Source organism: Triticum aestivum, chromosome 4D (assembly GCF_018294505.1).
Source record: "Triticum aestivum cultivar Chinese Spring chromosome 4D, IWGSC CS RefSeq v2.1, whole genome shotgun sequence".
Lineage (NCBI taxonomy): Eukaryota > Viridiplantae > Streptophyta > Magnoliopsida > Poales > Poaceae > Triticum > Triticum aestivum.
Genome location: NC_057805.1, coordinates 355,844,753 through 355,860,638, shown reverse-complemented (window position 1 = coordinate 355,860,638; position 15,886 = coordinate 355,844,753). Strand labels below are relative to the sequence as shown.

The 15,886-nt window shown below is 42.9% G+C and overlaps 1 protein-coding gene across 1 annotated transcript; it reads right to left on the bottom strand.

Annotated features, from left to right (window-relative positions):
* Window positions 1-1,829: 1,829 nt before the first annotated feature.
* On the bottom strand, window positions 1,830-4,156 carry LOC123100030 (uncharacterized). The gene is made up of 9 exons (XM_044522029.1): window positions 3,989-4,156; window positions 3,849-3,910; window positions 3,644-3,734; window positions 3,460-3,546; window positions 3,309-3,362; window positions 3,023-3,207; window positions 2,801-2,883; window positions 2,415-2,515; window positions 1,830-2,271 (listed from the first exon to the last, which is right to left on the bottom strand). Exons 1-9 carry the CDS (start codon window positions 4,040-4,042, stop codon window positions 2,053-2,055), a joined length of 936 nt encoding a protein of 311 aa, XP_044377964.1. The 5' UTR covers window positions 4,043-4,156; the 3' UTR covers window positions 1,830-2,052.
* Between the last annotated feature and the right edge of the window lie 11,730 nt (window positions 4,157-15,886).

Here is a 15,886-nt window from a genome sequence, read left to right as displayed (position 1 = left end):
TACAGTTGTGAAATAATAAGTCTGATAAACCAAGGGATAGACAACATGTTTTCTTGTCTCCATTTTTTGAGAGAGCTCACAAATATTACTTAAACCAGAGGAGCGATCATCTTGCTCGGACACAACAATGTAAAGATGAAGGTGATGTCTAAGGTCCCTGAGTTCTCCATCATCAAAATATTTTGGATAAAATTTAGCAAGACTCATCAAATGCACTATGTTGAAATCACAAAATAATTCATTTGGGCTCAAAGTCGCCGAGCAAACAAGCAGTTCAGATTTTTTCTCTGTGATGCTATTATCAAATTCTTGAAGCAACCAATCAATAACATCATTAGAACAATCCACTTAAGAATAAGTACAAGTTTGAGAAGGCCCATTGGCCAAATATTTCCTTCTTACCAAATCTTGCTGATTTGGATGGTACTCATCAATGCTTCTTTTACCTCGATCATTTTTTTCCTTCCCAATTGATCTCTTCTCCATCTTGAAATGAATTCCTTGTATTATTGGCAGAACTCCATATCTGGAGGCATTATTTTGTCCATGTGGTGATGGCGGGGTGGGACATTAATCCCGTTCATGCGGTGAGGCATTACTTTGTCCATCTGACGGTGGCGGGAAAGAGACATCATTCTGATTATGTTCGTGTGACGGACCAACATTTTCATCTTGCACTGAGGTTCTCCTCTTTTTTAGAAACCTTTCGATAAACCGAGCTTCACCTGAAATTTATAGTTTATTCAAATAATTAAAATTTGCAAGGAAGAAAAGAACTATGAATCATGTGTACGCACAGAATACTTGAATTGCAATTGCACGGTTGTAACATAAAAATTATTTGATATTGTGCTGCCGTCATAGAGTGTTGCAATATTGGTCTCCACTCGGTGCAAAATTATTTTAAAAAGTCCAATTACCCAATACAATCAAAATCTCTAGTCTTATTCAGTAGCCCTAATTCCCTAGGGTTAGAGAAAAAAGCAATAATTAGAACCGGATATGCAATAGAGGCTGAGGCAGACCGCATTAGGTTTGGGGACTGATGCAGCGTACCTGTTCCTTCTTTTCTCCACTGATTCGACGACTCGCCGTGATATGGCGATAGGCGGCGAGTACGGCGTACGGGGGGATACAGACGAAAGCCAAAGGTCAAGGGCACAAGGGCATAAAGCGCAGCGTGGAGCGGACGAATAGGAAAACACGTATGGATCTATTCGATCGATCCGCTGCGTGCATTAGACAGGTTGACTGGGTCTTCGTCACGCGCTGGGCTGCACTTGAGTTGTGCTGGGTGGAGCCTTGTATGGGTGTCCCTCTAGAAAAATTAGGGGTGTCCCAAGGTATGTGGGCTCTATAGGTATAACGTAAGACATTTTTTTATCCGGTGTCCTGTGCTACCTGCTGGCACAACGTGGGCTCGCCCCTGGCACGGGCATATGTGCTAGTTAATAAAAGGCCCCTAAACTTGCTATTCGTAAGTTGCCTTTATTCTCGGCGTGAAGAAGACGCGACAGAGACAGGAGTCAAGACCTCATCGGAGACGGGGACGCCGCCATAATTCAAGTGACGTTTTTCAAGTGCTTCATGTGTTACTGCACAGAAACACAACAATAATATGGATCGAGTGCAATTCACCAACTGCACACAAATAGAACAATAACATGGTTTTTTATCAAGTACTCCCTCCCTTCCAAAATAAATGACTCAACTTTGTACTAACTTTAAATAAGTGACTCAACTTTGTACTAACTTTATTTGTTCTAACTTTATTTGTTCTAACTTTAGTACAAAGTTGAGTCACTTATTTTGGGACAGAGGGAGTAATATGCAGAGAAGTTTCCTTTCTGATTTGTAAATAAGTACTACCAAACAGGCTGAAAATTATGGTGACATACAAACCTAACTGTTGATTCTCAATCGAATGATGTCAGTTTACAATGCAAACCATCTACAAAAACGCAGTCAAGTAATATTCTTCAGATGATTTATTATCATAACTGAAGATCTGAATCTTGTGCCCTTTGGTTTGAGAAAGAGCTACTATCCCCTTCAACCTAATCCGCTATAGCTCTTTACGCTGTGCAGAGCTTCTTCTTCTAGCTCGACCAACATGCGGCAGAAGTCCTCGACATCCTTGACTGCTTCCTTGAATGTGAACCTGAACTCTTTCCAGTGGTACTGCTGAGGGACATCAGGTGCGGTAGCTCTTTCAGGAACCCTGGCGAGCACCTCAAATCCATGGTGATCAACGGAGAGCAAGACTGCATCCTTCAAGCAAAGAAAAATAGGATAGTCAACAGTACTGTGACAATAAGAGGACTTGGTTAATTTGTCCGGAAAGCTTCAGAAATGAGAAACTAATAATACACTTATCCTACATTGCACATTGTCCAGATATACAAGACACTTACTCTGGCAGTCACATCAAAATACTCGAAACAGAAAAGTATAAGTGCTCTCCGCCTTGGGTCACTCCTATTGATACCATCAATAAGCTTCGCAGAGAATGGCACTACAAAGAATAATATATGCATTTAGAAACTGAAGTATTACTGCAAAATTAGAAGGTGCAAGTAGAAAAGTACATCTATTTAAGCAATCAACTAGCATCTTAATGACATTTCTGGAATTAAATGCTGCCAGTCAATAAAGTTGTTGGAAGGTACATAAGTAAAGATGCATAGCTGGAAAAAAATCTTGATAAATGGAGTTTTATTTACTCAATCGTCACACCAAGGTATACAATCGCATAGAGTACAAAACCCGGCCAGCTGAAATCAATTAAGTAGAAACTTACATAGCAGGTCGGCTTTTGGTGGTTCAAAAGTATCCAACTCAATATTATGGCTGCTCCCCAATGAATCTATGAAGACACACGAGCTGCAATGTAGATATCTCCGCAATCACAAATAGTTCCTTTTAACTAATTACACAGATGATCAACAGATATTTAATGCACCAATGGTAAACATAAAGACTAGATAATGAATATTAGAAAACATAAAGGCATATTACACACCCAATTTCAAACTTCAAGATATTGTAGGAGCTCTCTTCATTGAGTAAGCTAAGGAGACCTTCGCTGCGCGACCTACAAGTAGCACTTGCGGAAGACAATACCGTTGATACCCCATAAGTAGCTTCGCTAGCAGCTTTATGTTCCTTCAGAATAGCTTTCTTAAAGCTTTCAGCTATAACTGGAATCTTAAGACAAGCATATGAAGCACAATCAGTACCACTCTGCCGACTACGACTGGGAAATCGAACATGTTCACCCATGCTGGGGGTCTCCAAAATGGGCTTACCTTTGTCTCCTTCATGCGCAGGACATCGCCGGTCATAGCAACCCGGGGAGGCAACTGCACAAGACAACAATATCACCACGCGCTAGAGAAGGCAATCAAGCAACCATGCAGCAAATTGTGTTGCATTTGAGCTTATAGAGAAAGGACCGACCTTGTTGATTGACTTGAGCAAGCTGGCAAGGCGACCTGGGACTGGACTGGACACCGAGAGAGAACCCCGCTCGTCGATTATAATGTTCTACATGACAGCCGTTTCATACAAGCAATTCATCAGAACATAACAGCAACCACTATTTCAAATCAATCAACCATCTAAGAAAAAGATAGAGCATTACAATGTTGTGCATGTCGTTCTCGGGGACGATCAGGTAGGGCATGCCCTTTTGGACCATGTAGTGCACCCTGGACGTGTAAACGTCCCCCTTGCTGCCCACAGCCCCGAGCAAGACCAATCAAAAACAGCGAAATTTGGTATTTTAGCTGCTACTCGCACAAGCATATCGATCAAGAGGTTGAGGTTGTAGGAAGTGGCGTGCGCACCTTCCCTTGGCGTCGGCTTTGATGGTGTTGAGGTGGGCTTCCCAACTGGCGCCCAGGATGTTCTGCGAAGGGCGAGAGGGAGTCAGCGGCAGAGCCTAAAATCGGAGGAGCGAACCGCAGAGGATGCTTGCGGGAAGTACCCGGCACTTTTCGGCGGCGGAGAGGGCGGTGGATTTGGCCTTCGCCATCGCCATGGCCTCAGCTCCGCGCGCGCACCAGCTGCTCGCGGAAATGTGTCGGGGGAGCGAAGGGGCGCCGCCGGGGGTGAACGGGTGGTGCGGGTCTGCGGGATCGACCAGGAGAGCTGCAAAGCCCTGGGCTAGGGGTTCGCGCGGCCTTTTGGGTCTTCTCGTGGGCCAGTGGTTTAGTTCAGAGCTGCTCGCGAAGGGTGCGTTGGCGCGTGCGTGCTATATCTCGCACTAAGCGAGACCGACAGTTCTCTGGCCGAAGGGGTCTACAGTAATCGGGCCGGCCCATTTTTGCAGAGTTAATAAAGAAAAAAGATAGTTTTTTGGTTCTTTCACCGGCTTTCTCTGTTTTTTCTCTATTTTCATTCGGTTTTTTATTTTCTTTTCTTTTCGTTGTTTTTCTTTACTTACTTTTTCCTTCTTCTTTTTCTTTTCCTTCATTTCTTTTCTCTTCTCTGATTTTTAAATTATTTTTGCATTTGTTTCTTCGGTTCTAGTTTTTTTTGTTTTCATTTTCTGGGTTTTCTTTGTTTCTTTTGGTTTTAATCCTCAATTTTTTGTATATATGTCAACCACTTTTTTCTAACACATGTTTAAAACTTTTCCAACACAAATTTGACATTTTTTAATACATGATCAAAAAAATTCTATCACATTTTTAAATTTTCCAAATGCTTTTTTATATTTTTAAAATTTAATATTAACATTTTTTTAATAGATGGTCAACATTTTTATATGCATATTTATTTATTTTTTAAATGCTTGATTAATATTTTTCAAATAAAAATATTAACATTTTTTAAATACATGGTTAATATTTTTCTATACACGTTTAACATTTTCCAAACGCTTGATTAGCATTTTTCAAACACTTGTTCAACATTTTTTTCAAATGCTTGATTAACATTTTTATACACATGATCAAAGGTTTTTCATCATTTTTATTACATGTTCAACATTTTTTCTATACACATATAACATTTTCCAAATGCTTGATTACAATTTTCAAATACTTTTTCAACATTTTTTTTCAAACGCTTGACTAACAATTTTATATACATGATAAAAAATGTCATCATTTTCTTAATACATGGTCAACATTTTTTTATACACATGTAACATTTCCCAAATGCTTGATTTACATTTTTTGAATACTTGTTCAATTTTTTTTCAAATGCTTGATTAACATTTTTTATATACATGATCAAAAAAATTCATCCTTCTTTCAATACGTAATCAAAAAAAATTCTATACACGTTCAACATTTTTCAAATACTTGTAGAGTATTTTCGAATGTTTTTGTAGAGTGTTTTTATATATAATATTTTTCAAGTATAAATAAAAGTAAAAAATAAAGCAAGAAACAAAAACAAAAAACAAAAGAAAAAGATGTTGCGGCCTCTCGCGCGCATGGGCCAGCCCATCTCGCGTGCCCCTTCGGCGAGTTGGTCTGCAGTGATAGTGCGTTTCTCAACCACCCCCCCCCCCCCTCCCCAAAAAAAATAACAAAAACAATTAGTTAGTGTGGGTAATTTTTTTTAATCAAGTGCAGTTGCACTATTTCGCTGAAACAAGAGCATGCTCGTGTTGCAGTTCATCCGGTACAAAGTGGTTGTGACATGTAACATGTGACTGTGGTGGTAGTCTGTGGGGACGACATAAGGATTATCTACATACATGTGTTAATGTCATCCCATTTTATTTTGTTCCATTTTTTCTCCAAAAAGCTACAACTTTTGAACCGAGCTTATGAACGAAGATCCATTTTCGCCGTTAAGTTTCACGATGAGCCCTTCAAAACTAGATTTATATGAATTGTTTTGATGATTTTTTACAAAAGCAACTTTGATGCTAGATGAGGTAACTTTAGTGCCAAACAGAAACAATTTCCCTTGCACCATGTGCACTAGTGAATTCATCTAGCACGTATATCATACACAATTTTAGAAACCATGGCAGATAACTTTCACAACTTTCACCGTATTTAGGCAACTGAGCATCATCCGTAGGCAACTTTGGCATTACATGAAGGCAACTTTACGTTAGAAGGTGCATACAAAATATATTATGTATAGACGGTCCTATAGTTGCCTATTCATGTCTTGTGAAGGAGGTAAAATATTTCTCCTAAGTTGCCTATCATGATTATGAAGTTGCCTACAACATAATATGTGTACTAAATTAAGACTAATGTTAGAAAACAAATAAGATAGCCAACTTCACTCCATTAAAATAAACTAATTAACAACAGTGAACAACTTGAAAAATAGAGGCAGGTAACATCACATCACTTTCAGAAGCTACTTTCTTTCTACGGGCGGAAACTTTAGTGCTACAAATAGGCAATTTCACTACATTTCGTGTTCTAGTTCATTTTATTTAACATTATCCTAACTTGATCATTTCTACGTCTAAGTTTCCCTCCATTGATGCTCGTATGTCGTTGTTTCTAAATTCCATATAATACTATGAAGTCGTCTACCACTGATTCTCAATTGTCTGTCATTACTAGTTAGTTGCCTATCATGGGTGATATATGTTATTTGACATTTCCAATTAGTTGTCTACCAATGATTCACAGATGCATGTCATCACTAATCAGTTGCCTACAGTACTATGAAAAGTTATCCACCATCACTGCTCAAGTTGCCTATAATCTAAAGCATAGTATTACGATACTTGCTAGTTGTGGTAGGTAACTTAAAGGTGAATCTAGTTAACTTGTTAGTGATGGTAGCTAACTATATAAGAAATTATCGTTGGTAAGCAGTCAAACTAAGAAGAAGTTTCTTTCCTATAGCACTAAAGTTGCCCCCATAACGTCCAAAGTTGTTCTATTAAAAGTTCGTAGAAACATACCCATATGAAATCTAGTTTTAAAGAAATCATTGTCACAAACCCAAAGAAAAAGTTACAACTTAAAAAATTGAAACCCCAAATAAATGCATGTGGATCTTGTCTGAGAAAGCATGGGGACGGGGATTAGATACTTCCTTCTTTTTGTGCGCTCGGAGGAACGAGGTGTGTCAGTTGGCTTTTTGGTTAGTTTGCTCAGTTGCCCCCAAGAAGCTATGGGTAGACACTTTTTTATTTCAGGGAGATAGTATTGATAATATGAGAGGAGTGAAATGCATTCATGGTCACTGAACTTGAGTTAAAAGCTCACTCTGATCACTTTACTTAAGAATACGGTTAATATAATCATTATGTACAACTTTCAGTGATTATACAATCATTGGCTTATCGTATAGCTTTGTATATCACTCTATTAATTGGTCGGTCAATATTACACATGGCAAATAGTCCTACATGGCCCCGCCTGCTAATGGGTGGAGAAATAGGAGTACTGAACACTACAGTCCACACGCGTTAGCCAGTTCAACCTGTTAAATTATAAATCATTATACATACTAAATAAACAGACGCTTGTCGTACAATAGCACACTTACACTCACACACACTGCACACTAACACACATGCGCACAACACACATTTGCACGCGCGCACACACACAGTGCACACAACACATTGAGGTTTGGTAGTCTAAGGGCATCTCCAATAAAGACACTCAAAACACCCACAAACATATGGACCGAGTTGTTCGGATGCTACAAGCCATCCAATGCGAACATGTACTTGCCCGTGACGCGTCGACGTGTCCATTTTTTCGCAAGCCAAAGCAAACTAGGGGGCTTTGGGGGGACGGGGGTTCCGACCTCCGCCACGTTGGACTCTGATATCCACGGTCCACCTAAAGCCGAGATGAAGCCCGGGCATTTGGAGCGGTCCACACTATTTTTGTGCCAAAACCCCCATTTCCCTACCCTCTCCGCTTCGATCGCCACCACCCTCCACCCCAACTCCCCCACTTTTCCCTTCCATCGTCGCATGGACCCGTAGGAGAAGCTCGGACTTGGCATAGGTGAAGCATCGAAGGTGGCCTCCCGGAAAATCAACTCGGCGATACGGCAAGTCCGCCACCTAAAAAAGGTAAATGATGAGTCCGCTGGCAAAAATAAGGGTGGCCGATGAGGTGGAGGGGTCGGGTGGGGCCGGGGATGAGGGGTGCCGGCACTGTCCGTGCATATGTCGCCCTGGCCGGAGCAATATCGGTTGCCCTACTTCTATGCCACCAAACAGCTCGGCCAGCAACAACAGTCCTCGGCCTCCCTCGTAGGGTACGTGTCATATTTCATCGATGTCAATGTGGCGCCGCTCCATTTCCTTGACTCGGCGTCGTCGCAACTTATTCAGTCGCAGACGCCGGGCTTGGATCAGCTTGGTACCCGCTCTCTGTTCGCGGGTATGTCTCAATCGGGCGAGACAACGTATGACGACGCGGACATGGAGATGATGGAGATAATCCATGATGGAGACAGAGGTGGAGGCGGCTTCGAGGATGGACAAGTGGATGACTCGAAGCTAAAGCTGTACAGGCAGCAGCCTGGCACTTACACGCAACCAGGTGATAACCCACAAGTATAGGGGATCGATTGTAGCCTCTTTCGATAAGTAAGAGTGTCGAACCCAACGAGGAGCTAAAGGTTGAACAAATATTCCCTCAAGTTCTATCGACCACTGATACAACTCTACGCACGCTTAACGTTCGCTTTACCTAAAACAAGTATGAAACTAGAAGTACTTTGTAGGTGCTTTTGGATAGGTTTGCAAGATAATAAAGAACACGTAAAGAAAAAGTAGGGGTTGTTTAGGTAAAAAACAATAAAGTTAGTATAGCGAGTGTGGAAAAGTGGTGGTAGGAGTTGCAAAATTTGTTGGGGAACGTAGTAATTTCAAAAAAATTCCTACGCACACACAGGATCATGGTGATGCATAGCAACGAGAGGGGAGAGTGTTGTCCACGTAACCTCGTAGACCGAAAGCGGAAGCGTTAGCACAACGCGGTTGATGTCGTCGTACGCCTTCATGATCCGACCGATCCAAGTACCGAACGTACGGCACCTCCGAGTTCAGCACACGTTCAGCTCGATGACGTCCCGCGAACTCCGATCCAGTAGAGCTTCACGGGAGAGTTCCGTCAGCACGACGGCGTGATGATGGTGATGATGTTGCTACCGACGCAGGGCTTCGCCTAAGCACCGCTACGATATGACCGAGGTGGAATATGGTGGAGGGGGCACCGCACACGGCTGGAATAGATCAACAGATCAACTTGTGTGTCTAGAGGTGCCCCTGCCCCCGTATATAAAGGAGCAAGGGCGGAGGCGGCCGGCCAGGAGGAGGGCGCGAAAAGGGGGGAGTCCTACTCCCACCGGGAGTAGGACTCCTCCTTTTCCTTGTTAGAGTAGGAGAGGGAAGGAAGGGAGAGAGGAGGAGAAGAAAAAAGGGGGGCGCCGCCCCCTTCCTTGTCCAATTCGGACTAGAGGGGAAGGGGGCGCGCGGCTGCCCTGGCCGCCCCTCCTCTTCTCCCACTAAGACCCATAAGGCCCAATTAACTCCCCGTGGGGTTCCGGTAACCCCCCGGTACTCCGGTTTTCTCCGAAACCACTCGAAACACTTCCGGTGTCCGAATATAGTCGTCCAATATATCGATCTTTACGTCTCGACCATTCCGAGACTCCTCGTCATGTCCGTGATCATATCCGGGACTCCGAACTACCTTCGGTACATCAAAACACAAAAACTCATAATACCGATCGTAACCAAACTTTAAGCGTGCGGACCCTACGGGTTCGAGAACTATGTAGACATGACTGAGACACGTCTCCGGTCAATAATCAATAGCGGAACCTGGATGCTCATATTGGCTCCTACATATTCTACGAAGATCTTTATCGGTCAAACCGCATAACAACATACGTTGTTCCCTTTGTCATCGGTATGTTACTTGCCCGAGATTCGATCGTCGGCATCTCAATACCTAGTTCAATCTCGTTACCGGCAAGTCTCTTTACTCGTTCTGTAATGCATCATCCCGCAACTAACTCATTAGTCACATTGCTTGCAAGGCTTATAGTGATGTGCATTACCGAGAGGGCCCAGAGATACCTCTCCGACAATCGGAGTGACAAATCCTAATCTCGAAATACGCCAACTCAACAAGTACCTTCGGAGACACCTGTAGAGCACCTTTATAATCACCCAGTTACGTTGTGACGTTTGGTAGCACACAAAGTGTTCCTCCGGTAAACGGGAGTTGCATAATCTCATAGTCATAGGAACATGTATAAGTCATGAAGAAAGCAATAGCAACATACTAAACGATCAAGTGCTAAGCTAACGAAATGGGTCAAGTCAATCACATCATTCTCCTAATGATGTGATCCCGTTAATCAAATGACAACTCATGTCCATGGTTAGGAAACTCAACCATCTTCGATTAATGAGCTAGTCAAGTAGAGGCATACTAGTGACACTATGTTTGTCTATGTATTCACACATGTATTATGTTTCCGGTTAATACAATTCTAGCATGAATAATAAACATTTATCATGATATGAGGAAATAAAATAATAACTTTATTATTGCCTCTAGGGCATATTTCCTTCAGTCTCCCACTTGCACTAGAGTCAATAATCTAGATTAAACAGTAATGATTCTAACACCCGTGGAGTTTTGGTGCTGATCATGTTTTGCTCGTGGAAGAGGCTTAGTCAACGGGTCTGCAACATTCAGATCCGTATGTATCTTGCAAATCTCTATGTCTCCCACCTGGACTTGGTCCCGGATGGAATTAAAGCGTCTCTTGATGTGCTTGGTCCTCTTGTGAAATCTGGATTCCTTTGCAATTGCACCAGCATTGTCACAAAAGATTTTCATTGGACCCGATGCACTAGGTATGACTGTTGGGGAACGTAGCAGAAATTCAAAATTTTCCTACGTGTCACCAAGATCAATCTAGGAGATGCTAGCAACGAGAGGGGAGGAGTGCATCTACATACCCTTGTAGATCGCGAGCGGAAGCGTTCAAGAGAACGGGGTTGATGGAGTCGTACTCGTCGTGATCCAAATCACCGATGATCCTAGCGCCGAATGGACGGCACCTCCGCGTTCAACACACGTACGGAGTGGGGACGTCTCCTCCTTATTGATCCAGCAAGGGGGGAGGAGAAGTTGATGGAGATCCAGCAGCACGACGGCGTGGTGGTGGAAGTAGCGGGATCCCGGCAGGGCTTCGCCAAGCGCAAGCGGGGAGGAAGAGGTGTCACGGGAGGGAGGGAGGCGCCAGGGCTTGGGGTGCTGCTCCCATGCGCCTCCCCACTATATATAGGGGTGGAGGGGGCTGGTTTCTTGCCCTCCAAGTCCATTGGGGCGTTGGCAAAGGTGGGGAAAGAAATCCCATCATTTCCCTTCCCCACCGATTGTTATCCCCCTTTTTTAGGGATCTTGATCTTATCCCTTCGGGATATGATCTTATTCCTTCTAAGGTGGGATCTTGGTGCGCCTTGACCAGGGGTGTGGGGCCTTGCCCCCACTACCCACGTTCATGTGGGTCCCCCCATGCAGGTGGGCCCCACTTCGGAACCTTCTAGAACCTTCCCGGTACAATACCGAAAAATCCCGAACATTTTCCGGTGGCCAAAATAGGACTTCCCATATATAAATCTTTACCTCCAGACCATTCCGGAACTCCTCGTGACGTCCGGGATCTCATCCGGGACTCCGAACGACTTTTGGATTTCCGCATACTAATATCTCTACAACCCTAGCGTCACCGAACCTTAAGTGTGTAGACCCTACGGGTTCGGGAGACATGCAGACATGACCGAGACGACTCTCCGGTCAATAACCAACAGCGGGATCTGGATACCCATGTTGGCTCCCACATGTTCCACGATGATCTCATCGGATGAACCACGATGTCGAGGATTCAATCAATCCCGTATACAATTCCCTTTGTCAATCGGTACGTTACTTGCCCGAGATTCGATCGTCGGTATCCCAATACCTTGTTCAATCTCGTTACCGGCAAGTCACTTTACTCGTACCGTAATGCATGATCCCGTGACCAAACACTTGGTCACATTGAGCTCATTATGATGATGCATTACCGAGTGGGCCCAGAGATACCTCTCCATCATACGGAGTGACAAATCCCAGTCTCGATTCGTGCCAACCCAACAGACACTTTCGGAGATACCTGTAGTGCACCTTTATAGCCACCCAGTTACGTTGTGACGTTTGGTACACCCAAAGCATTCCTACGGTATCCGGGAGTTGCACAATCTCATGGTCTAAGGAAATGATACTTGACATTAGAAAAGCTCTAGCAAACGAACTACACGATCTTGTGCTATGCTTAGGATTGGGTCTTGTCCATCACATCATTCTCCTAATGATGTGATCCCGTTATCAATGACATCCAATGTCCATGGTCAGGAAACCATAACCATCTATTGATCAACGAGCTAGTCAACTAGAGGCTTACTAGGGACATGTTGTGGTCTATGTATTCACACATGTATTACGGTTTCCAGTTAATACAATTATAGCATGAACAACAGACAATTATCATGAACAAGGAAATACAATAATAACCATTTTATTATTGCCTCTAGGGCATATTTCCAACAATGACACCTAGATCGGATATGAACTCCTTCATCCAGAATCCTCCATTTGCTGCTTCCGAAGCAGCTATGTACGCCTCTTCACACGTAGATCCCGCCACGACGCTTTGTTTAGAACTGCACCAACTGACAGCTCCACCGTTCAATGTAAACACGTATCCGGTTTGCGATTTAGAATCGTCCGGATCAGTGTCAAAGCTTGCATCGACGTAACCATTTACGACTAGCTCTTTGTCACCTCCATAAACGAGAAACATATCCTTAGTCCTTTTTAGGTATTTCAGGATGTTCTTGACCGCTGTCCAGTGATCCACTCCTGGATTACTTTGGTACCTCCCTGCTAGGCTAATAGCAAGACACACATCAGGTCTGGTACACAGCATTGCATACATGATAGAGCCTATGGCTGAAGCATAGGGAACATCTTTCATTTTCTCTCTATCTTCTGCAATGGTCAAGCATTGAGTTTGACTCAACTTCACACCTTGTAACACAGGCAAGAACCCTTTCTTTGCTTGATCCATTTTGAACTTCTTCAAAACTTTTTCAAGGTATGTGCTTTGTGAAAGTCCTATCAAGCGTCTTGATCTATCTCTATAGATCTTCATGCCTAATATGTAAGCAGCTTCACCGAGGTCTTTCATTGAAAAACCCTTATTCAAGTATCCTTTTATGCTATCCAGAAATTCTATATCATTTCCAATCAGCAATATGTCATCCACATATAATATCAGAAATGCTACAGAGCTCCCACTCACTTTCTTGTAAATTCAGGCTTCTCCAAAAGTCTGTATAAAACCATATGCTTTGATCACACTATCAAAACGTTTATTCCAACTCCGAGAGGCTTGCACCAGTCCATACATGGATCGCTGGAGCTTGCACACTTTGTTAGCTCCCTTTGGATCGACAAAACCTTCTGGTTGCATCATATACAACTCTTCTTCCAGAAACCCATTCAGGAATGCAGTTTTGACATCCATTTGCCAAATTTCATAATCATAAAATGCGGCAATTGCTAACATGATTCGGACAGACTTAAGCATCGCTACGGGTGAGAAAGTCTCATCGTAGTCAATCTCTTGAACTTGTCGAAAACCTTTTGCAACAAGTCGAGCTTTATAGACAGTAACATTACCGTCAGCGTCAGTCTTCTTCTTGAAGATCCATTTATTCTCAATGGCTTGCCGATCATCGGGCAAGTCAACCAAAGTCCACACTTTGTTCTCATACATGGATCCCATCTCAGATTTCATGGCCTCAAGCCATTTTGCGGAATCTGGGCTCACCATCGCTTCTTCATAGTTCGTAGGTTCGCCTTGGTCAAGTAACATGACCTCCAGAATAGGATTATCGTACCACTCTGGTGCGGATCTTACTCTGGTTGACCTACGAGGTTCAGTAGTAACTTGATCTGAAGTTTCATGATCAATATCATTAGCTTCGTCACTAATTGGTGTAGGTGTCACACGAACCGGTTTCTGTGAGGAACTACTTTCCAATAAGGGAGCAGGTACAGTTACCTCATCAAGTTCTACTTTCCTCCCACTCACTTCTTTCGAGAGAAACTCCTTCTCTAGAAAGGATCCATTCTTAGCAACGAATGTCTTGCCTTCGGATCTGTGATAGAAGGTGTACCCAACAGTTTCCTTTGGGTATCCTATGAAGACACATTTCTCCGATTTGGGTTCGAGCTTATCAGGTTGAAGCTTTTTCACATAAGCATCGCAGCCCCAAACTTTAAGAAACGACAACTTTGGTTTCTTGCCAAACCACACTTCATAAGGCGTCGTCTCAACAGATTTCGATGGTGCCCTATTTAACGTGAATGCAGCCGTCTCTAAAGCATAACCCCAAAATGATAGCGGTAAATTAGTAAGAGACATCATAGATCGCACCATATCTAGTAAAGTACGATTACGACGTTCGGACACACCATTACGCTGTGGTGTTCCGGGTGGCGTGAGTTGCGAAACTATTTCGCATTGTTTCAAATGTAGACCAAACTCGTAAATCAAATATTCTCCTCCACGATCAGATCATAGAAACTTTATTTTCTTGTTACGATGATTTTCCACTTCACTCTGAAATTCTTTGAACTTTTCAAATGTTTCAGACTTATGTTTCGTTAAGTAGATATACCCATATCTGCTCAAATCATCTGTGAAGGTGTGAAAATAACGATACCCGCCGCGAGCCTCAACATTCACCGGACCACATACATCAGTATGTATGATCTCCAACAAATCTGTTGCTCGCTCCATTGTTCCGGAGAATAGCGTTTTAGTCATCTTGCCCATAAGGCATGGTTCGCAAGTACCAAGTGATTCCAAAAGTCCATCAGTATGGAGTTTCTTCATGCGCTTTACACTGATATGACCCAAACGGCAGTGCCCCAAATAAGTTGCACTATCATTATCAACTCTGCATCTTTTGGCTTCAACATTATGAATATGTGTATCACTACTATCGATATCCAACAAAATAGACCACTCTTCAAGGGTGCATGACCATAAAAGATATTACTCATATAAATAGAACAACCATTATTCTTAGATTTAAATGAATAACCATCTCGCATCAAACAAGATCCAGATATAATGTTCATGCTCAACGCTGGCACCAAATAACAATTATTTAGGTCTAAAACTAATCCGAAGGTAGATGTAGAGGTAGCGTGCCGACGGCGATCACATCGAGTTTGGAACCATTTCCTACGCGCATCGTCACCTCGTCCTTAGCCAGTCTTCGCTTAATCCGTAGTCCCTGTTTCGAGTTGCAAATATTAGCAACAGAACCAGTATCAAATACCCAGGTGCTACTGCGAGCTCTAGTAAGGTACACATCAATAACATGTATATCACATATACCTTTGTTCACCTTGCCATCCTTCTTATCCGCCAAATACTTGGGGCAGTTCCGCTTCCAGTGACCAGTCTGCTTGAAGTAGAAGCACTTAGTCTCAGGCTTAGGTCCAGACTTGGGTTTCTTCTCTTGAGCAGCAACTTGTTTGCCGTTCTTCTTGAAGTTCCCCTTCTTCTTCCCTCTACCCTTTTTCTTGAAACTGGTGGTCTTGTTGACCATCAACATTTGATGCTCCTTCTTGATTTCTACCTCCGCAGCCTTTAGCATTGCGAAGAGCTCGGGAATTGTCTTATCCATCCCTTGCATATTATAGTTCATCACGAAGCTCTTGTAGCTTGGTGGCAGTGATTGAAGAATTCTGTCAATGACACTATCATCCGGAAGATTAACTCCCAGTTGAATCAAGTGATTGTTATACCCAGACATTTTGAGTATATGTTCACTGACAGAACT

Coding starts and splice junctions, on each gene's coding strand:
- LOC123100030 (XM_044522029.1), bottom strand. CDS start 4,042: ATGGCGATGGCGAAGGCCAAATCCACCGCCCTCTCCGCCGCCGAAAAG. Junction 3,363..3,459: donor TGCTCAAGTCAATCAACAAG/GTCGGTCCTTTC, acceptor TGTCTTGTGCAG/TTGCCTCCCCGGGTTGCTAT. Junction 2,516..2,800: donor ACCAAAAGCCGACCTGCTAT/GTAAGTTTCTAC, acceptor TATTCTTTGTAG/TGCCATTCTCTGCGAAGCTT.